Source organism: Herpailurus yagouaroundi, unplaced genomic scaffold, assembly GCF_014898765.1.
Source record: "Herpailurus yagouaroundi ecotype Mexico unplaced genomic scaffold, PumYag 248, whole genome shotgun sequence".
Lineage (NCBI taxonomy): Eukaryota > Metazoa > Chordata > Mammalia > Carnivora > Felidae > Herpailurus > Herpailurus yagouaroundi.
This window is the reverse complement of record NW_024412465.1, coordinates 5,032,919-5,052,503: the sequence shown is the minus strand read 5'-3', so window position 1 is coordinate 5,052,503 and position 19,585 is coordinate 5,032,919. Positions and strand designations below refer to the sequence as shown.

At 47.6% G+C, this 19,585-nt stretch overlaps 1 protein-coding gene across 2 annotated transcripts; it reads right to left on the bottom strand.

Moving 5' to 3' along the window:
• Window positions 1-267: 267 nt before the first annotated feature.
• On the bottom strand, window positions 268-18,508 carry ARSL (arylsulfatase L). 2 transcript variants are annotated; one of them, XM_040460165.1, is made up of 12 exons: window positions 18,376-18,508; window positions 17,726-18,210; window positions 16,411-16,455; window positions 15,033-15,182; window positions 14,143-14,264; window positions 12,819-12,941; window positions 9,806-10,229; window positions 8,247-8,383; window positions 6,564-6,698; window positions 5,692-5,854; window positions 3,228-3,349; window positions 268-716 (listed from the first exon to the last, which is right to left on the bottom strand). In XM_040460165.1, exons 2-12 carry the CDS (start codon window positions 17,872-17,874, stop codon window positions 358-360), a joined length of 1,929 nt encoding a protein of 642 aa, XP_040316099.1. In that variant the 5' UTR covers window positions 17,875-18,210; window positions 18,376-18,508; the 3' UTR covers window positions 268-357. The 2 variants fall into 2 exon arrangements, with proteins under 2 accessions (XP_040316099.1, XP_040316100.1); XM_040460166.1 differs by lacking the exon at window positions 18,376-18,508 and having other exon boundaries at window positions 17,726-17,970; window positions 18,093-18,336.
• Between the last annotated feature and the right edge of the window lie 1,077 nt (window positions 18,509-19,585).

Below are 19,585 nucleotides of genomic sequence, written 5' to 3'. Positions count from 1 at the left end.
GCCTGAAAATCTGTTTGGCACGGACCTCCCTTCTGCTGGGACTCGGAGCTCTTGATGGGGCCACAGTGGCCTCCTCTGGGTGACACTGAGGTCTGTGGGTGAAAGTCCCTGGGTTGGGGGTGGGGGGCTCTGCTCCTCCCCACTTCCTTGTGGGTGGTCTGAACACCCCCCCCCCAATGGCTCCTTCTAGCTAGTGGTGACTGCACCCGGCTGCCTCTTCCTTATAACTTCCTGTTTTGAGATGCACAACTAGTCCACCCTCACAAATGGATAACTTAACCCGCTAGGGGAGGTTTAATTACACCAGCAAAGACCTGCAGGGATCTGGAAGGGGGACCTGGTTCTCCCTGGAGGCGCTTATGCTTGGCCGTTTTCCCGATCACACCAGCAGAGGGGAAACGGGCCACAGCACGGCTGCAGCCAGGGTTTCCAGATGTTTCGCAGCGCGTCCAGCTGCACTGGGACCGGCCTGAGCGTCCGGCGATGCTCCTCCACGGCGCGTGAGATCGTGTCCATCACCCGGTAGAAGGCGGGCTCCGTGTCCGGGGTGAGGGCGTGCGCCTCGGAGGGGTCTCTGGACAGGTCGAAGAGCAAAGGTGGGTCGTGATGGGCCACTTGGTCCCCGAAGCACGGGCACACCCCTCTCCCGTAGCAGGCGCCGGCTCCATGTGGGTGGAACACTGGGGTCGTGTAGTGGACTTTCCACAGTCTTCCTCCTGAGGGAAGGACACGAATCTCAGAGGGTTGACGTGGAGAAGGAGGATGGGTTGAGGTGGAGACGGAGGACGGGTGTTGGGAGAAGCCCAAGTGTCTGATGTAATGAATGGAGGAGCAGATTGGGCAGTTCAATAAAGCTACAAAGGAGTGAGTTCCTTGTGTGGTAGGTAGTTCCAGGCAGGATGCTCAGAGGCTTACAAGGGCACTAGCTGCTCTCATGAAGCTTGCTCCAGGGCGCTGGGCAGCTAGGGAAAAGAAAGGAGGGAGGGAGGGAGGGAGGGAGGAAGAAAGGAGGGGGCAAGCTATAGCAACCAACCTTCCTCTCTGGGAGGGCACCCATCCTACTTCTGCCTCAGGAAGGGACTTTGAAAGAATAGAAGGAGGGACCGGAGGTCGCTGCACTGGCCTCCTGCCCAGAGTTGGGCTGTGCCAGCTGCACAGCCTGTCCTCCCGGCTTCCTGCTGCTCTGGGAGGGAGGCTCCCACGCGTGTATCCCGACAGTGAGTCTGGAGAAGCCATGTGTAACCCGGGGCGGGGGGGGGGGCAGTAGACAGGGGGCGTATTCCTAACGTTCAAGCCTCTTCAACAGTACCCTCACTGGCTTCCCAGAATCACCCACTGTCTACTGACCTTGAAAAAACATTGAGATATTCGCCCAGTTACTGTGAGATGAGAGGTCATTAAGGGGCAGCCACAATGTAAAAGAACAAACTTGAAGCCTGGATGTAGATTACAATAATATGGAAAATAATGGATGAAAAGGGAGGGACGTTTAAAGAAAACAATCTAAGGGCGCCTGGGTGGTTTAGTCGGTTAAGTGTCTGACTTCAGCGCTCATGATCTCACGGTCATGGATTTGAACCCCTCATTGGGTTTGCTGCTGTCAGTGCAGAGCCCTCTTCAGTTCCTGCCCCCCTCTCTCTCTGCCCTACTCCTGCTCTCTCTCTCTCTCTCTCAAAAATAAATAAATATTTTAAAACTGTGTATGTTATAGGGGGCACTTGGGTGGCTCAGTCAGTTAGGCATCCAAATTTGGCTCAGGTCACAAACTCACAGTTCACGAGTTGGAGCCCCGTGTCAGGCTCTGGGCTGACAGCTTGGAGCCTAGAGCCTGTTTCAGGTTATGTTTCTTCTTGTCTCTCTGTCCCTCCTCCGCTCACACTCTGTCTCTCTCTCCAAAAAAATGCTAAACACTAAAACACTAAACACTTAAAAAAAAAATATAGTAACTTCCTCAAATAAGGGAGACCCCAAGAGATATTCCTTCACCCTTGATTCCGATGGCTGGAGACTTCTAGAGGATGGTTTTGAGGAATGGAAAGATAACAGTTAAATCACAAGAAGGATACAGTCCTTCCCAAACAGTGGAGGAAGAAAAGAAACACAAAACCTATGCAATCATAAAGTTACAAATCCAATCAATCCATAGGGCAAATCCAAAAGAGAGGAGAAAATGTCAAGGCACAGAAGAGTAATAGAAGGGAAATAGAAATGAAGAAAAGTAACTCAAATGAATGAAACTCTGTTACCAGAAGACAAAGGTGGCAGCAGAAATCAATTGTGTGTAAAATTCAAAACTAACAGTTCTACAGTAAATGCAAGAGCTGAATTAAACAAAAAATTTCTAACAATGGAAAACCTCTAGCAATGCCACTTAAGTGATGATGGAGATCAGATGCATAGAAATATGGAGGCAATTAAAATACAATGAAATTAGTAGGGATGGGAATAATGTGCTTGATGAAATCAATATTTTTTAAACAAAAAGACTAAGTAGAGGGGCAGAACGTGACTCAGTCAGGAAAATCTGATATTGTAAAGATAACCAGTCTTCTCTCAGAGTCAGTTTATACATGGGATGCAGAGCCAAATCATAGTCCCATCGGATTAAAAAAAAAAATCTTGCAGTGCATCCTGAGTGGCTCAGCTGGTTGAGCATCCAACTTCAGCTCAGGTCATGATCTCATGGTTCGTGAGTTCGAGCCCCACACCAGGTTTGCTGCTGTTAATGCAGAGCCCACTTTGGATCCTCTGTCCGCTTCCCCGCTTGCACTCTCTCTCAAAAATAAATATTTATAAAAAAAATAAACAGTAAAAAAATCCCTTGCAAATGATTTTAGACTTCTTTTAAAAGGCCAGTGGGCCAAAATAGCCCAGGAAGTTTTGAAATGCAAAAATTATTTGGTATGCATGTTGCTGCTTATATCATAAACTAGTGATTATTACAAGGATGAAATCATGTTGTTGAGATAAGGTGGTTGGGACAGGTGGAGACCAATGTAGGTTAAGAGCACAGGTTTCAAAGATGAGAGGCAGACTAGAACACCTGTGTTCTGGAAGGCCACATGAAATCCCCTAAACAGTGGTAATATGGTGATAAGGTGACTGACCGCTTGCATCCGGCAGCTGTGAGGGGAAAATACGGTCAAGAAAGGGATAATAAGGGCTCATGTGAAGCAGAGCCATGGGAGTACAAGCCAAGACGTGACTCCGTGCTCCAGAGAACTCACCGTCACGTTGGTGCCAGCGGACTGCGTGCAGAAAATTCTCGCAGTAATGCAGCAGGAATTCGTGATCCGAGTGCTGTGCTGTCCCCAGCAGCAAAGGCAGCATGTCCCGGCCATCAATCACCCTGCAGATGAGGAGCACAGGGACTCAGGGGTGCAGCAAGGATGCACGGAAGGCATGCTCGAGCCTTAGCAAGTTTAGGGGAGCACTGGGACAGGTGCCTCCATTCTTTGTCTGCCAACATCACCTTTGGCTAAAGTATCCCCAAGGATCCAGCTATTTCCAGACCGACCTTGTTAGGAATGCAAACATAAGCCGAAGGTTCTGTGACCTCTTTGGTTTTATACTGTACTGGGTTCTAAGCCATTGCAGCCTACGGTGTATTCATCAAGACTGAGTACCATTTCCTTGCCTGCTGCTCGTCCTGCTTTTGTGTTCCCTCGCCTAGCCCCACCTGTTGGGTTTTCTTCCCTCTTCCCTTCCTTGTCTTCTCCAGTTTCCAAGGTGTGACTCCATCCCACTCAGGACGGAGGTCTTCTAGGGACTCCGGTTCCATGTTCTCCACACTTTGCAGGAGACAGCTTAAACCCACTACTTGTGATTTGCAGGGATGGCCCTGAGCATTTGATGCCCTAGTGACGGGGTCCACTGCTTCAGGGTGGGAAACAGGTCTGTGTTTCTTTGGGACTTGCCCACCACTCCTAAAGCCGTAAAGTTGTGTGGTCAGATGTAAATCACCGATACTGAGGATAGGTTTTGACAGATGCCCATGGAAAGTTTCATTAATGTTCTTCATCGTGTTTATATACACATAAACATATATATATATCTTTATATATATTCTTATATACACACACATATATATAATATTGTATATAAGTATTGGTTTTGTACATGTGTGTATCCTTATATATATCCATATATATACACACACATACAATATATAACATTGGTTTTGTGTGTATACACACACACACACACACACATAATATATACACACATAAATACATGTGTATATCCTTATATATCCATATATATACACACATATATATAACATAAATATATGCATTATATGGCTGCATTTCTTTTTTCATCTAGTGAAACACATTTGCAACATACATGTCAAATTTTTATTTTTAAGGCAAATGATAAATTATAAATTAATTTAAAGATTAGCACCCAGTTAGAAAAAAAAAAATCAACCAGAGATATGATATTCCATGCAAGAAAAAACAGAAGAACGTTGACTAAACGTATGAAATATTCAACCTCTCCAGGGATAAAATGGTGGAAATTATAATACACACATATATGTATATTTGTATACACACATATGAGTAATTTTATATAAATTACCTGTACAAAATCTATATTTATCTTAGCTCTGTTATGTTTTAAAGTAGACATCTCGCATATGTCTGGTTGTGGTTCCTAAGGAAAATTTTGACAAAATACATGAAGAGTTATCTGTAAACAGCCATACGCTTTGACTCAGGAATTCACCTTCCAGGGGATTCTTAATAAGGAGGTAATCATGACAGTAACATGATAAGACAGTATTTTTTTTTTTTAATTTTTTTTTCAACATTTTTTTATATTTATTTTTGGGACAGAGAGAGACAGAGCATGAACGGGGGAGGGGCAGAGAGAGAGGGAGACAGAATCGGAAACAGGCTCCAGGCTCTGAGCCATCAGCCCAGAGCCCGACGCGGGGCTCGAACTCACGGACCGTGAGATCGTGACCTGGTTGAAGTCAGATGCTTAACCGACTGCGCCACCCAGGCGCCCCAAGACAGTATTTTTTTTAAAGCGAGGCTAAAAATTATAAGGGGATGGTTGAAAGAAAATACCATGAAGGCATTACATTTTTTGTCTGTTCAGAAGGATGTCTAAATATATATGTATTTACATGAATATGCATAAAATATGGAAAACGTATATAAATCATATCTAAATCTACATATCTCGATAGATCTACATATAGATAGATCGACATGATATATATCAAACAATTTATAATTGTATGAGAATCATATATTTCTTATATTTTTGCATCATTATGATTATATGATTATATACATAACTAATTAGATTATGAAATAATATTATTTTCTATTTCCCCAAAAAGTCTCTATAATTTTTAAGACAAAAAAATTGGAATCTGTACAAAATCTCTACCACACTACATGAAAAGTAATTTCCCACGATGAATTGTTAGATTTTTTTCAATGGCCACCATAATAACATGGCTCCACTTATGAATCGGGAGAAGGGAAATAAACATTCTGCGTATCAAATGAAGCGGACAGCTGATCCTAATAGCTCATAACGGGGGGCCTGGAGTGTTTTCCCGGAAACTGATATCACGGGCACGTCACGCAATGCAGAAGTGACAATGACATTTCACATACACGTTTGTCTGCATGCAAAACTGAGCTGCTTGAGTTTCCTTGGGCTGTTATGTACCTGTCCTGGGGCACCTCACCGCCCCCCAGCTGGACCACGGTGGGGAAAACATCCATCAGGCTGGTGGGCTCGTGGATCACTCGGCCGACCGGCAGCACCCCAGGCCACCGGAAGATCCCCGGGACGCGGATCCCGCCTTCCCAGCCCCCCATCCCTTTGCCACCTGTGTGTAAACACGAACAGAGAAGAATGTGATCGGGCCGTATTTTTTTGGCAGTGTGTTTTACAATCCTTGGGGTACATCTGATAATGGTATGTCTGTGGTTGATAGCATTCTAGTTTGCGTATGATGTGGCCACCACGGGTACCCACCCTCCTTGGATGCATTGCCTAATTCCTGAGTCCCTCACTCAATCAATGGGTAATCAAACTGTGGCCCCTCCACACAATGGAAGCTTAGCCATAAAAAGGAGCACGGCACTGACAGGTGCCAGGATGTGGGTGGACCTGGGAGAGACATTGTGCTCGCTGAAAGCAGCCTGTTGTCAAGGACCACGTACTGCACGATTCATTTACATGAACTGGTTAGAAGAGGGAAACAGAGAAAGAGTTGGTGGTTGCCAGGGGCTGGGCACAGGGAGGACCCGGGAATGACTGCACATGGGTACTGAGTTTCTTTCTGAGGAATTGACCATGTTTTGTGATTGATGGATGGTGATGTTTTCATAATTCTGTGATTCTACCGAAACCACAGCGTTGTGCAAAAGAAAAAAAAATCAAGTTTCAGTATGACAAATTATACTTTCTACCCTGAATAGAAAAGTAGAGTCTCTGGTGACTCTCTTGACATGCATGGCCCCATTCCAAGGGAAGGGTGGGGAACTGTAGGGTGGAGAAAAAGACCAGACACAAGGATCTGGGACTCTCCCTACCTTTATAGATTCCATTTGAGCCGCCATACTGGTTGTTTCGGAGTCGAGACTCTAAAGATCCCCCATGATCCGACGTAAAATAAACCAGGGTGCTGTTGGTCAAGCCTTCCGTGTCCAAAGTATCAAGGATCTTCCCTGCAAAGAATAGACGGCATGTGAGCCAGTCAAAAGGGAAGGCCGTCTTAAACCAAAGTCTTCCGTGCATGCTGGAGTATTTTGGAGCTCTCCATGAGAATAAACCTTTAGTGTTAGCACATGAATGGGAACAAACACCAGTGTAGTCATGCTATTCTGAGCATCACCGACCCAAGGTTCATATACACCCTCGGATGCACCCCATTCTGTTTCCAACATGCTTCAGGCAAGCTACACGGAATATATTGCATAGGAAAAAAAAATAGCAAAAATTTAAAAAGGAAGCAAAAGAAGATTATGGAGTCAACCATGCTTCCATTAAACAAAAACGAAAAACGAAAAACAGGGGACACCTGGGTGGCTCAGTCGCTTAAGCATCCAACTTCAGCTCAGGTCATGTTCTCACGGTTCATGGGTTCAAGCCCTACATCTGGCTCTGTGCTGACAGCTTGGAGCCTGGAGCCTGCTTCGGATTCTGTGTCTCCCTCTATTTCTCTGGCCCTCCCCCTGTTCATGCTCTGTCTCTCTCTGTCTCAAAAATAAATAAATGTTTAAAAAAATTTTTTTAAATGATCATACTGTGGTTTGGTTGTGTTTGAAATTGGAACACAGAGGCACTAAGGTATAGAAAAGATTCCTTAAATGTATCTTGGGTTCCTTATCTTGATGGACTTAGGGGGTTCTTAGCTCTGTACTGTAGAATTTCAGATTCTATCACTCAGTAAGTGTTCGAGTACATACACCTGCACATGCATTCATTTAGCAGATTTTCCCCCAACTGTGACATGGTGAATTCCATTTTCAACACTCAATATCTAGGGTGCCTGGGTGGCTCAGTTGGTTGGCCATCCGACCTTGGATTTTCCAGTCATTTTTCATCTTTTCCACACAAGGACCATAGTGGTAATGGTGAATGAGTTCGCCCTGAAGAAAATGGCATCACAAAGTCCCACGGGGGGACGCGATGTGACATCAATCTTTGCCTACAGGTCTCACAACCGCCACTATTTTCTCCAACAGTTCATTCAAGTCATACATTTTCCTCCAAAGTGATGTTTTTGGCGAATTTCTTACAGTATGTTTTCTCCTAAAACCTGATTCGCATCATTCTGCATCTCTTGGCCCTCTCCGTCCACGGGCACGTCAGCCCGAGGGGACCCGAATCCTCATGTGAGGAGCAGGGAAGTGTGTGTGTGTCTGTATCCATGTACTCATGGGACAAATGTGCCCTTTCTGTCCTTCTGGGCATCATTCCAAACGCAGGGGATGCACTGGGAGAACAGGCCAAGACAATCCTACCCCACGGGAATTTTAAGCTCTGTTCTCCTGGGGGAAAATCCAACATCAACCCACCTAAGACAGTGTGATGAGAAGAAACAAAGCCATCAGAGAGACGAAAAGGCTACAATCGCTCGCAGCCTTCCTGTGCAATGAGATCACACTGTTCACACTGCCTCTTCCATCTGTAGTCTGCATTAATCTCCTTTCCTGCTGCTGTTTCCAGAGAAGCGACCATCCTGTCTGCACGGGGAAAAGGCACTTACTTACCCAGCATCCAGTCCATCTCTTCCGTGTTATCCCCGTACAGCCCGTGGACACTCTTCCCGCGGAACTTCTCGGTGGTGATCAGAGGGGTGTGCACGTGTAGAAAGGACACAAAGAGGAGGAAAGGTGTTTGCTTGTTTCTGAGAATAAATAACATGACTGGGTTTACTTTTACGTAAAGTAGAGACCGAGGCCCTAGAAGATGCAAAATAGGGATCTAGATCGTCATGTCCTTAAAGAAGTCTACCTGCTAGTGTTTAATGTGATGGCGTCACCCTTCTAAAGTCTGTTGAGGGGCGCCTGGGTGGCTCAGTTGGTTGAGCGTCTGACTTTGGCTCAGGTCATGATCTCACGGTTTCTGACTTCGAGTCCCACATCGGGCTCTGTGCTGACAGCTCAGAGCCCACTTTGGATCCTCTCTCCCACTTTCTCTCTGCCCCTCCCTTGCTGGTTCTCTCTCTCTCAAAAATAAAATGAAGAAACTTAAAAAATGGCACAGATATGACACGTATTTTTTTTCCTGGTTTTTGGCAGTTTATAGGTGTATGTGCCTCTGGATCTGAAGGTAAGACAATTCCAGGTGGCTGGAGTTTACTTAATTCAGTTATTTATTTCATTCAATTATGTCGGTATAGGTTCCCACCTCAATCCTTAGTGTATAGGATAAAGTGATATTGCATATTTGGCTTTCTTTTTTTTTTTTAAGTTTTATTGTTAAGTAATCTCTATACACAACATAGGGCTCAAACTCACAACCCCATGATCAAGAGTCCCATGCTCTACAGATGGAGCCACCTGGGCTTCCCTAGCTCACTTTATTGTAAGAACACAGCATAGAATACATATAGCACACAATGTGTTGATCGACTCTTCATGTGATCAGTAAAACTTCCAGTCAACAATAGGCTATTAACAGTTATGTTTTGGGAGAGTCAAAGTTATTTGTGATTTTCCTCAGCACATGGTGTGGGCATCTGGAAACCCCCACGTTGTTCAAGGTCAACTGTAACCGTCAACATCATTTCAGACTCACGTTAGGCACTTCCACGAAAAGAATGTTCTGGAACATGATCACAACCTCATCACCACCAAGTGAACTGGGGTTCACCAGTGGCCCCCCCGGCCCCACTTTACTGGAACACCCTTGTGGAGCATAGAAACCACCTCTGTTTGGCGTAGCTTTTCACCAAGTCCCTCTGGGCTCTGACACAGTAAGTTCCTTGTTACTCAAACTCACATTTAGCATAAAGTTGCCAAGAGGACAATGTAGTTCTGATGATAGAGCTTTAAAAATATTTAGAATTTATTGTAAATCTATGGGTGTTTCAGTTTGTTTTGTTAGTTAAATACGGCCGGTGGTGATCAGCGGGTGCTTACACAATGGGACTGACTCAAGTGGGGCTCAACTGAACATCATCTATGACACAGTTTACCAAAAACGTCTCTCTGGGCTACGGTGATTTCACTGGTCTTATCCTCATTATAGAAAAAGACTTTTCAAAATGCATTTTCACCATGGACCAGAGCCCTAGGATGAAGCTAACCCTTCCTTGGATGCTCACCTTTGGATGAAGGACGAGACCTCTTTGAGAATAAGAGACGTCGTCCTTGGAAAGTGCATGGGTTGCTCAGTGATGGTGTGGTTTCTCATCAGAAAGCAGTCTGCGTGAACAATCAGGGCTCCCAGGAAATACGAGGTCGTGAAGAGTAAGATGGCAGCTATGGTTGACCAGATGACCGGAGTCCATGAGCCTGACGTCAGGTGGGTGAGTTTCCCAGCGGTGAGCGTGAGGGCAGCCACGGCCATGATTTGGAAGCAGACGTTGAGTTTCCGCTCCATACCTGCACGCTTCTCTGACAATTCCCAGCGGATGCAGTCTCCCATCATGGAAAACGGCATTCCGTAGAAATGGTCGAATCCGTGGTTGAGAGGGTGGTGGCAGTGATCGTTGGAAGATTCACAGTTGAGACCCAGGTGCCATTTTCCTGAAAGGCAAAATAGTTGGGTCATTGGTTAGTGGGTATCGTGTGCTCGCCACATTCCGGGTGCTCTGCTGGGAGCGGAAAAAGGGCAGGACAGCCAGATGGGTGTGAATAGTGCTCACTGTGATTTAAAGCACAACCTGGACCCGGATCTCGTGTGGCAGCATTATGGGCCATATTGTTCCCTAGGCTGCTGTGACTAATTACCATAAACATGGTTGCTTAAGACAACGGGAATTTGTGCCGTTGTAGTTCTGAGGCCAGAAGCCCCAAATCAAGGGGTGACAGGGTTGTGCTCCACCTGTAGGCTCCACAGGAGCATCTTTCCTGCCTCTTATGTCTTCTGGGGGCTCCAAGTGTTCCTTGACTTGTAGTCATATCCCTCCCATCTCTGCCTCTGGCCATACTGCCTTCTCCCCTTCTGTGTCATATATCTCTCTACATCGGTCTGTAAAGGACCCTTGTCCTTGCACATAAGACCCACGTGGGTCATCCAGAACAATCTTGTCTTCTCAAGATCCTTATTTTATTTTATTTTATTTTATGTATTGTATTTTATTTTTTCATTTGTGAACATAACTGTGATGTTTATTTAATTTATTTTTTAAATTTACATCCAAGTTAGTTAGCATATGGCACAACAGTGATTTCAGGAGTAGATTTCTTAGTGCCCCTTCCCCATTTAGGCCATGCCCCCTCCTACACCCCCTCCAGTAACCCTCTGTTTGTTCTCCGTATTTAAGAGTCTCTTCTGTTTTGTCCCCCTCCCTGTTTTCATATTATTTTTGTTTCCCTTCCCTTATGTTCGTCTATTTTGTCTCTTAAAGTCCTCATATGAGTGAAGTCATATGATATTTCTCTTTCTCTGACTGACTAATTTCACTTAGCATAATACCCTTTAGTTCCATCCAGGTAGTTGCAAATGGCAAGATTTCATTCTTTCTGATTGCTGAGTAATACTCTATTGTATAAATATACTACATTATCTTTCTCCATTCATCCATCGATGGCCATTTGGGCTCTTTCCATACTTTGGCTATTGTTGATAGCGCTGCTAATAAACATGGGGATGCCTGTGCCCCTTTGAAACACCACACCTGTATCCCTTGGATAAATGCCTAGTGGTGCAATTGCTGGGTCGTAAGGTGGTTCTATTTTTAGTTTTTTGAGGAACCTCCATACTGTTTTCCAGAGTGGCTGCACCAGCTTGCATTCCCACCAACAACGCAAAAGAGATCCTCTCTCTCTGCATCCTCGCCAGCATCTGTTGTCGCCTGAGTTGTTAATGTGAGCCATTCTGACAGGTGTGAGGTGATATCAAGATCCTCAACTTAATCACATCTGCAAAGACCCTTTTTCCATAGAAAGTAATATTTTCAGCCTCCAGCATGTAGGACATGATATCTCTGGTGAGCATTATTCAATCTACTGTGCCTGAATTTGCAAAGGTCTCTGGTAGGTCAATAAGGAAGGCACAGGATGCTCAGATTGCTCTAGAAAATGCAATCTGGGGGCGGCCTGGGTGGCTCAGTCGGTTAAGCAGCCGACTTCGGCTCAGGTCATGATCTCGCGGTCCGTGAGTTCAAGCCCCGCGTCGGGCTCTATGCTGACAGCTCAGAGCCTGGAGCCTGTTTCCGATTCTGTGTCTCCCTCTCTCTCTGCCCCTCCCCCGTTCATGCTCTGCCTCTCTCTGTCTCAAAAATAAATAAACGTTAAAAAAATTAAAAAAAAAAAAGAAAATGCAATCTGCTGTAGTCAGTGGGGAAAAGATTTCTTGACTTTGGGATTGTCCCTCTCTTTGTTAAAGCACTGAAATGATGGTCAGGGTCATGGTGGACATTAGGTTCTACAGAACACAACTGTCAAGTTCAACCAATGACAGGTGTTTAGCTTCTCTACTGTCACTACTAGGGTATTGACAAAGAGGCCTGTGTATCTTCCCAACACCCCAAATGGTGTCTCCCATCCAGAAAACCTCATGCGATTTTCCAAGGAATGTTCCACGTGGGTAGACTTTTGTCCCCAAAACAACAAAGAGCCTATCAGATTTGATGTTCAGTGTATCAGGTGGTCTTGCTTTTTTTTGATCAATAAATGGCACTGTTAATAAAAATTATCAGTATAAGATGATAACGATAGTGACAGCTTGGTCCCCTCTCAAGAAACTACTGTCCCTGATTGTACTTACACATGACATGGTTTGTTGACATACAGAAAAGTAAGCATGCTATTTGTGGAAGCAGAGAGGGAATGTACTAAGAGGCACATTTCTAAGCGGAATTTAGGGGGAACGATGTTGTGGAAATTGTTGGTAATTTGGTGACATTAGAAAAGAATTTTCTAATTTTTTTGTGACAGTGCATCAGCAAATAATATGACGTGCTAGATGGTTCATTAGGCGGACATTTCTTGAGCATGTACTTTGCACGAAGCAACCTGCAGGTCTTAAGGTCATTCCTGCATGCACGGAGGGAGCTTTCTGTCCAGTGGACGATCCCGGTGTGTCATGACCACGTAATTTGCAAGCTTTATGGTTGAATATCTTCTTCATATAAAAGTAATGTGGTTAATACTTTAAAAAACTGCACATACCTATTAGCCCAGTGGCATAGCCTCTGTCCTTTAATATTTTTGCAAATGTTGTCTCGTTGGTCGGAAGTCCTCCAGATACCCCCGTCCACTGAAGAACACGATAACCATTACTGGAAACCATACCTTTGAGGAATCATTTTCAAAGAAATGTTACCATCACACATCGACATTTGCCATCATGGTTAATTTTTCATGTAAAACAGGCAGTGAAAAATTAATTGAACAATTAGCAAAAACACTTAACTGTGCTGCTGCGTGAAGGTTCTACACACAAAGAGGATGAAAGGACACAGGAAGGGGAATTAAAATTGGTTTTATAATTTCACCAAACTCTTGATATAACCCAGGGGTTCTCAAACTTGTCTGCACTTTGGAATCATCTGAGAAGCTTCAAACTATTCTGAAACCTGGTCGTCGATCCAGAGAGTTTGAGTTCCGTTGGTTGGGGGTGGAATTTGGGGTGGGTTGCAAGACGCCCTAGATGATTCAAATGTGCCAGCGAGGTAGGGAGCCATGGCTATAATTCCTACCAGCCCTGACATACCCAAGGCATGGACGTGAGTGTTCCAAAAGGTAGGTTAAACATTTTTCTGAAGTATACAGTTGAAAACCACTGACTCAGAAGGTGCTCTATGCCCCCTAGACCATTTTCACCAACGCAGCTCAGTCTTACTAGGGAAGACCCACCTGGTTCAAAGAGTGAACACAGTTCCCACTGATCATCTTTTGGGGACCTGGAGAATTCTTTCTGAGATTTTCCAAACCTTTGAGAATGCATCTGACTCCGCAGAACACTAGGGGAACATATGTAGTTCTCGGCCATAACAAAGACAGGTGGGGTGTTTCAGCTTAAGTTGGCCAGGATTCCTTCTTCCCTGGGACATGAGAGGGTGCCAGAGACCCATATATACAGGAGGGCCTGTGACAGTTCATTTGATATGTCACATGGCCAGGCCAGCGTCCAGTTATTCAAACAGCAGCCCGTTACTTCAGATGGTGCTGCGAAGGCCTTTCAAGATACGGTTGACGTGTACAATCAATTGGCTTCAACCAAAGGGGAAAACCCTTGATATGGACCTTCTTCGTCCTTAGGGTCCAAGAACATCACACAGACTTCCACCTTTTTGTCTATTCCCCACTGAAACGCCCCATCCGAGTCACGTCATTACCGGTGGGGCTCTATATCTGATGGTAAAACTATGGCGGTATCAGATTATTCTCTCCCCACGATACCAGTGGACCCATGCTTTAATACCTGCGTTAGAGGAGTTACAGGGAACACGCTCTTCTCCAGAGCCATGGTGAGACAGGAGGGAGAACAGACCTGATCGGAGAGGGTATCTGCCCGTTAAGAAAGCTGCCCTGCTTGGGGTACACACTGACGCGGCCGCGAGGTGCTGGGTGAGCATCACACCATCTCGTGCGAGGCGGTCAATATTTGGAGTCCTGCAGAAGAAACATGAACAGTTTTGTTGCTGAACAAAGACACACACGGGTTTTTTGTCTACAAGAACTGCTACATGTTCCATAGAAAAATCAGCCCATCACCATTTAGCACAGCAAGATGTTCTTGGGAGTGGCCAAAAGGCAGTGGCGAGAACTTCGGACGTCACGTGAACCATGAGAGGACCTGAAAATTCGACCTCGTGGCAGCCGCACGCTGCCGTTGGGACTCAGCGGTGGGATCCAGATGACACTTTCTGGTGTTGGCTGAGTTCAGCGCCCAAGGGCAGTTAGAATGTGACCCAGGTGATGGAGTGAGGTCATTCTACGTGAGACGGGCTAGTGATGACAGGTGAGTGTGCTGAGGTATGTTGGGGTGATGGGGGCATGAATTTGTGTGACCGAAGCAGGGCTTTCTAGCGGGGAGCACGGGAAAAGTCATGCATGGTTGGGTAGGCTTGACTTGATGGACGGAAGTGGAGGGTGGGGAAGCCCTGGTGTTTGACTTAGATGCAACACCAATGAATCTTTGGACACTGTCCCTCGTGGACTGTGCTGATAGAAACCACGTTTCAAAGTGAAATGAGGAGTCACACGTAGGAGGCATCTGAGCTGGGGTTAGCGCTGGTGAGGGCAGAACGAGGGGTGAGGGGGCGTGGCACGGACGTGTACGGAATCCGGTCAAGGTCTGGACCGCACACATCAAAGGTTTGACCCCTTGTCAGTGGGGTTTTCATCGAGACGCCAGAGGACCCGTTCTCAGATCCTTGCCTGATGGTGTCGTTGCCATAGCAGCCAATGTCGCCGATGCCAAAATCGTCTGCCATCAGAAGAAGGATGTTTGGACGCGAACCAGATAGATCCCTGCTGGCGGAGGGCGTCACACCCAGAAGTGCGCCGACTGTCACAGCTAGCCAGGTCCTGCAAGGCAAGGCGCCAACGAAAGCTTAACGCTGCTTTCCAGTTAAATAGTGGCGTTTGTAGGGGCGTCACTAGGGGACTTGGATATTGCATCGTGTTGTGGAAGGGTTTGACTACATTTCTCAGGTATTTGATTTTTGTTTTAAAGTTGAAAACAATTCACCTTCTGGATGGTTTCTTTATTTTTTTTTAAATTTATATATTTATTTTGATAGAGCATTATGGAGAGGAAGAGAGAGAGAGGGATGTTTTTTTATTTTTTATTTTTTTTTAATTTGTATATTTATTTTGATAGAGAGAGCATTATGGAGAGGAAGAGACAGAGAGGGAGAGTCGGAATCCCAAGCAGCTTCCGCACTGTCCGCACACAGCCTGAGGTGGGGCTTGAACTCACGAACGGTGAGATTGAGACCTGAGCTGAGATCGAGAGTCGGACGCTCAACTGACTGAGCCACCAGGTGGCCCTTGATGATTTCATCTGAAGCGTCAACATTTTGTCTTTGGAAGCCCTGGGGTCTGTTATTAGGACTCATACCATGACTGAGGAAAGTCCTTTTCTGTGGCTTGGATCAGGTCCCCAGAACAGCTACAACTCTCTGCCTTTGCCTCTTCCTCGTTTTTCTTTAAACAAGTAAACTGTGTTGAACTTGGGTCTCTGTGGCCCGTTGGTGGGAACTGGGCCACTGAGTCAGGGCCCAAGTCAGGGCAAAAGCTCACCAATGCCATCTGGTGATTCTGAGTCTATGAAAAGTTGCCGTATATTCTAGCATGACTGTGAAACTACCAAAGGCTGGCACGGGGCGGGGGGGGGGGGGGTGGTGCCTTTCCTACCACTATCACTACCATAACCGAGGCCTCCGTGGGGGCCCTCCTGTTTCTGGAAGTCTCTGTGGGCAGGTGCATATACAGAGGGACAAGAGTGTGCCAATCCCCGGGGCCATGAAATCAACACGGGATCTGAGTCTCCAAAGAAGATTTGCAGTGTGGGCACCCCGGAAAACCAGACGACGTGGTTTGGGAAAAGTGGAATAGAATTCCTTTGAGTGGCTCCCAGACTGCAGAGTGTGGGACAGCGATATAAACCCTGAGCCCCACGGCCAGCGCCCCAGATGCATCAGTAATTACTAGGTGTGCCAGAGCGCTCCATCAGTGCGTCCTGAGCGAGGGGACGTAAAGAAAGGTAGAGGCGCAAACAGAAGACTGGAGATTGCACGTGTTTCTACCTTACCAAGCGTGCTCCAGACGTAACATGTTCTCTTTTCGCTCGTATTTCCTGTAAGAAACAAGGACGTATGTTATAACGATGTTCAACACGTAAGATAGTACCTACCTATCGAACGGGAAACTTTGATGCGCTCGGATCGTGTCAATAAAACCTTAAAACAGCTACCGAGAACTCGTAAGAATGGTCTTCTCTGTCAGAAAGGCTTTAAGGAAGCTGAACGCTGTGTTAAGAATGTGGAATGGGGGCACCTGGGTGGCGCAGTCGGTTGAGCGTCCGACTTCAGCCAGGTCACGATCTCGAGGTCCGCGAGTTCGAGCCCCGCGTCAGGCTCTGGGCTGACGGCTCGGAGCCTGGAGCCTGTTTCCGATTCTGTGTCTCCCTCTCTCTCTGCCCCTCCCCCGTTCATGCTCTGTCTCTCTCTGTCCCAAAAATAAATAAGAAACGTTGAAAAAAAAATAAAAAAAAAAAAAGAATGTGGAACGTGCGTCTGTCACGGGCAGGACGATAAATATTTGGGGCTTTTCTACCCACGTTGCTGCTACCCCGACTCTGCTGTTGGAACGTGACTGGGTGTCGCTGGCTTCCACTGAAACAACGTTTACAGATCTGGTCGGCTTTGCTCGCCCCACAAATCATAGATGCCCGGTCTTTTCATTTGTTCGTTTGTTTTTAATGTTTATTTGTTTTTGAAAGAGAGAAAGACAGACAGAGTGTGAGCAGGGGAGGGGCAGAGAAGGAGGGAGACACAGAATCCCAAGCAGGCTCCAGGCTCCGAGCTGTCATCACAGAGCCCGACGTGGGGCTCGAACTCAGAGATGGTGAGATCATGACCTGAGCCAAAGTCGGATGCTCAACCGACTGAGCCACTTAAGTGCCCCTCTCAATTTTTTTTTTTTTTTAAAGATAAGGACACAGAGAAAGAAAAGCCCTTCAATGCAGTGTCTTCCCCGGGTGGGAAGAAATTGCACGCAGCTTCCCGGCTGTCCTCCAGACCCCAGAGAGCAAGCCTGCCTTCTCGGCTCTGCCTGGACCTGCTCCCAAAACCAGCTCACTTTCCGGTCTGCGGGATCCCAGCCACGTCGAGTCCACAGGCTCTGAGACCCGTTCACAATCCCATCTCCATGCTTCCCCATCTCTGCATGATTTTTCTGGTTCCTTTCAATCTGGTTCCTTTTTGCAATCACCCCAGGGGTGTGTGTGTGTGTGTGTGTGTGTGTGTGTGTGTGTGTCTGAAAGAGAGAGAGAGAGAGAGAGAGAGAGATGGGGTGGGGGGGACCAGTCAGTGATACTTTCACGCTTCTGTGGGCTTCCCAGTTACCTGGATGGCTGTGCTCCGTCAGGGCCGGGCCGCCTGGACCTCAGCGATCGGCTGGCGGTGCAGCAGGGGGCACGGCTGGTCCTGCGGGACTGTCCTGAGGCGGCCGCCAGTGCCCAGGCCTCCTCGGCCGGCCGGCCGGCCGCACGCATGTGCACAGCGACTCAGCCCGTTCAAAGCCACAGTAAGGAGGTGGAGGAGAAGCAAGTTCGGTTGTGCAGAGAGTGGCCGGGGCCGTGGCCAGCGGCCTGTTGGTACAGGAGACCTTCTGTTACTCATTAGAACACGCAAGGCGCCCGGGGGGCAGCGCACCAGGCTCCGGCGGGGGCCGGTGACTCATTTATTCCCCAGCGGGTCGCAACCTCCTGACCTCTGTCCTCAGCTCAGGGCTCTGTGCTGGGTCTCCCTCCAAAGCGGCCAACCGGTTGCCTTGAAAATGCCTCTCCCCAGCTCCTCGCAGCCCGCGCCCCTTCCCCTGCAGCCTGCGTCTGCCTCCGCAAGGAAAAGGGGGAACAGAAAATAGGTGTGCCTTCGCGGGCCAGCAGCATCACAGGCCAGGAACTTCGCAGCCGCCGAGGCGGATGCCCGCGTTGGGGAGCTGCTCTGGGGTTTGAGGCCATTGTTTTTGTTTGTGTCTGTTCTTTTCTACTCACCGGGGAGCCGGCTTCCTCCTGCCGGAGGCACAGCCGTCACACCAAAGACTTCCTTTCAAAGGCTTTCCTGAATCAGACCTTGCTGCGCATTCCCAGGTGTGCCGGCCCATCAACACGTCCCCCCTCAAAGCCCCTTGTGTGTGGTCACCAACCCCCCCCAACCACACCCGGGGGCCTGAGCCTTGCAGACTTTCCACTGGGGGCTCCCGCCTGGCAGATAACAGCAGTCTTTTTGGCTCCAGGCGTCCAACATTCTTTGTGAACTTAACAAAGGACCGGAACAAGGTTCCGTCCCGGGATGCGGGTGATGGAGGCGGGCAGCGGGACTCCTTGTGTTTTGTGGACTGTTTGTTTTAGTTTAGTTTTTTTTAACCCGACTAAGCGGAGACACATCTTGGAATTTCCACGTGACCTGTGGTGCACCCCACCTTGCTCCCTGCTCCCCGTTGAGGGACAAGACCAGAGGCCCGTAACACCTCCCGCTGCCCAGGTTGTGACCGCCCCCAAATGCCTGCAGACGTTGCTGAGTGTGGCCTGGGACCAAGATGGCTCTTGCTGAGGACCCCCCAGTGATCCAGCACTTTGCAGAAGGCTTCCTGGCGCGTACTGACCTTCCGCTGCCCTGTCACAGTCCTGCCGGGCAGGTCGCACACTGAAGCTGTCAGCCCGGACTTACAGCCTCTCCCCGTTTCTCCCCTTGGCTACTTTTTCCAGTGCACGCCCCGGAACGGGATCCTTGCGTGTTTTTGGTCTGGAGTCATTTGGGGCTCTGAGGTGACATGTCACTGTGTGGGTACAGAGTGTTCCCAAATTCCTACCAGGATGCCTTCTGATGGGGACTGTACCCCCTGCCCTCCGGGCCCTCGGGCTTCCTCTGTTGTATTTGCATTGATGCTTCAGGGAACTGGAGTGAGTTGTATTGTGTTCTCTTCACCGACAGCCCAGGCGTCGGTTACAGGCCAGACGCGCTGCCCAGGGAGAAGGTCTGTGGGCAGAGAGGGCGCTGCGGGGGAGGGGGGGAGGGGACGGCGTGCAGGATCCCAGGGCTGGAATGTCTTTGAAGTATGACCTCCTTGCAACACTGGCTCCTTGGTTCTGTCTCCAGAAATTAAGGAGCTCTGGCTGAAGATCCCTTCCCAGGGATGATGTGCCTGTCTTGCCCACGGTAATGCTCGCGTGAACATCACTGCTTGTCTGGCTCCCATATCCC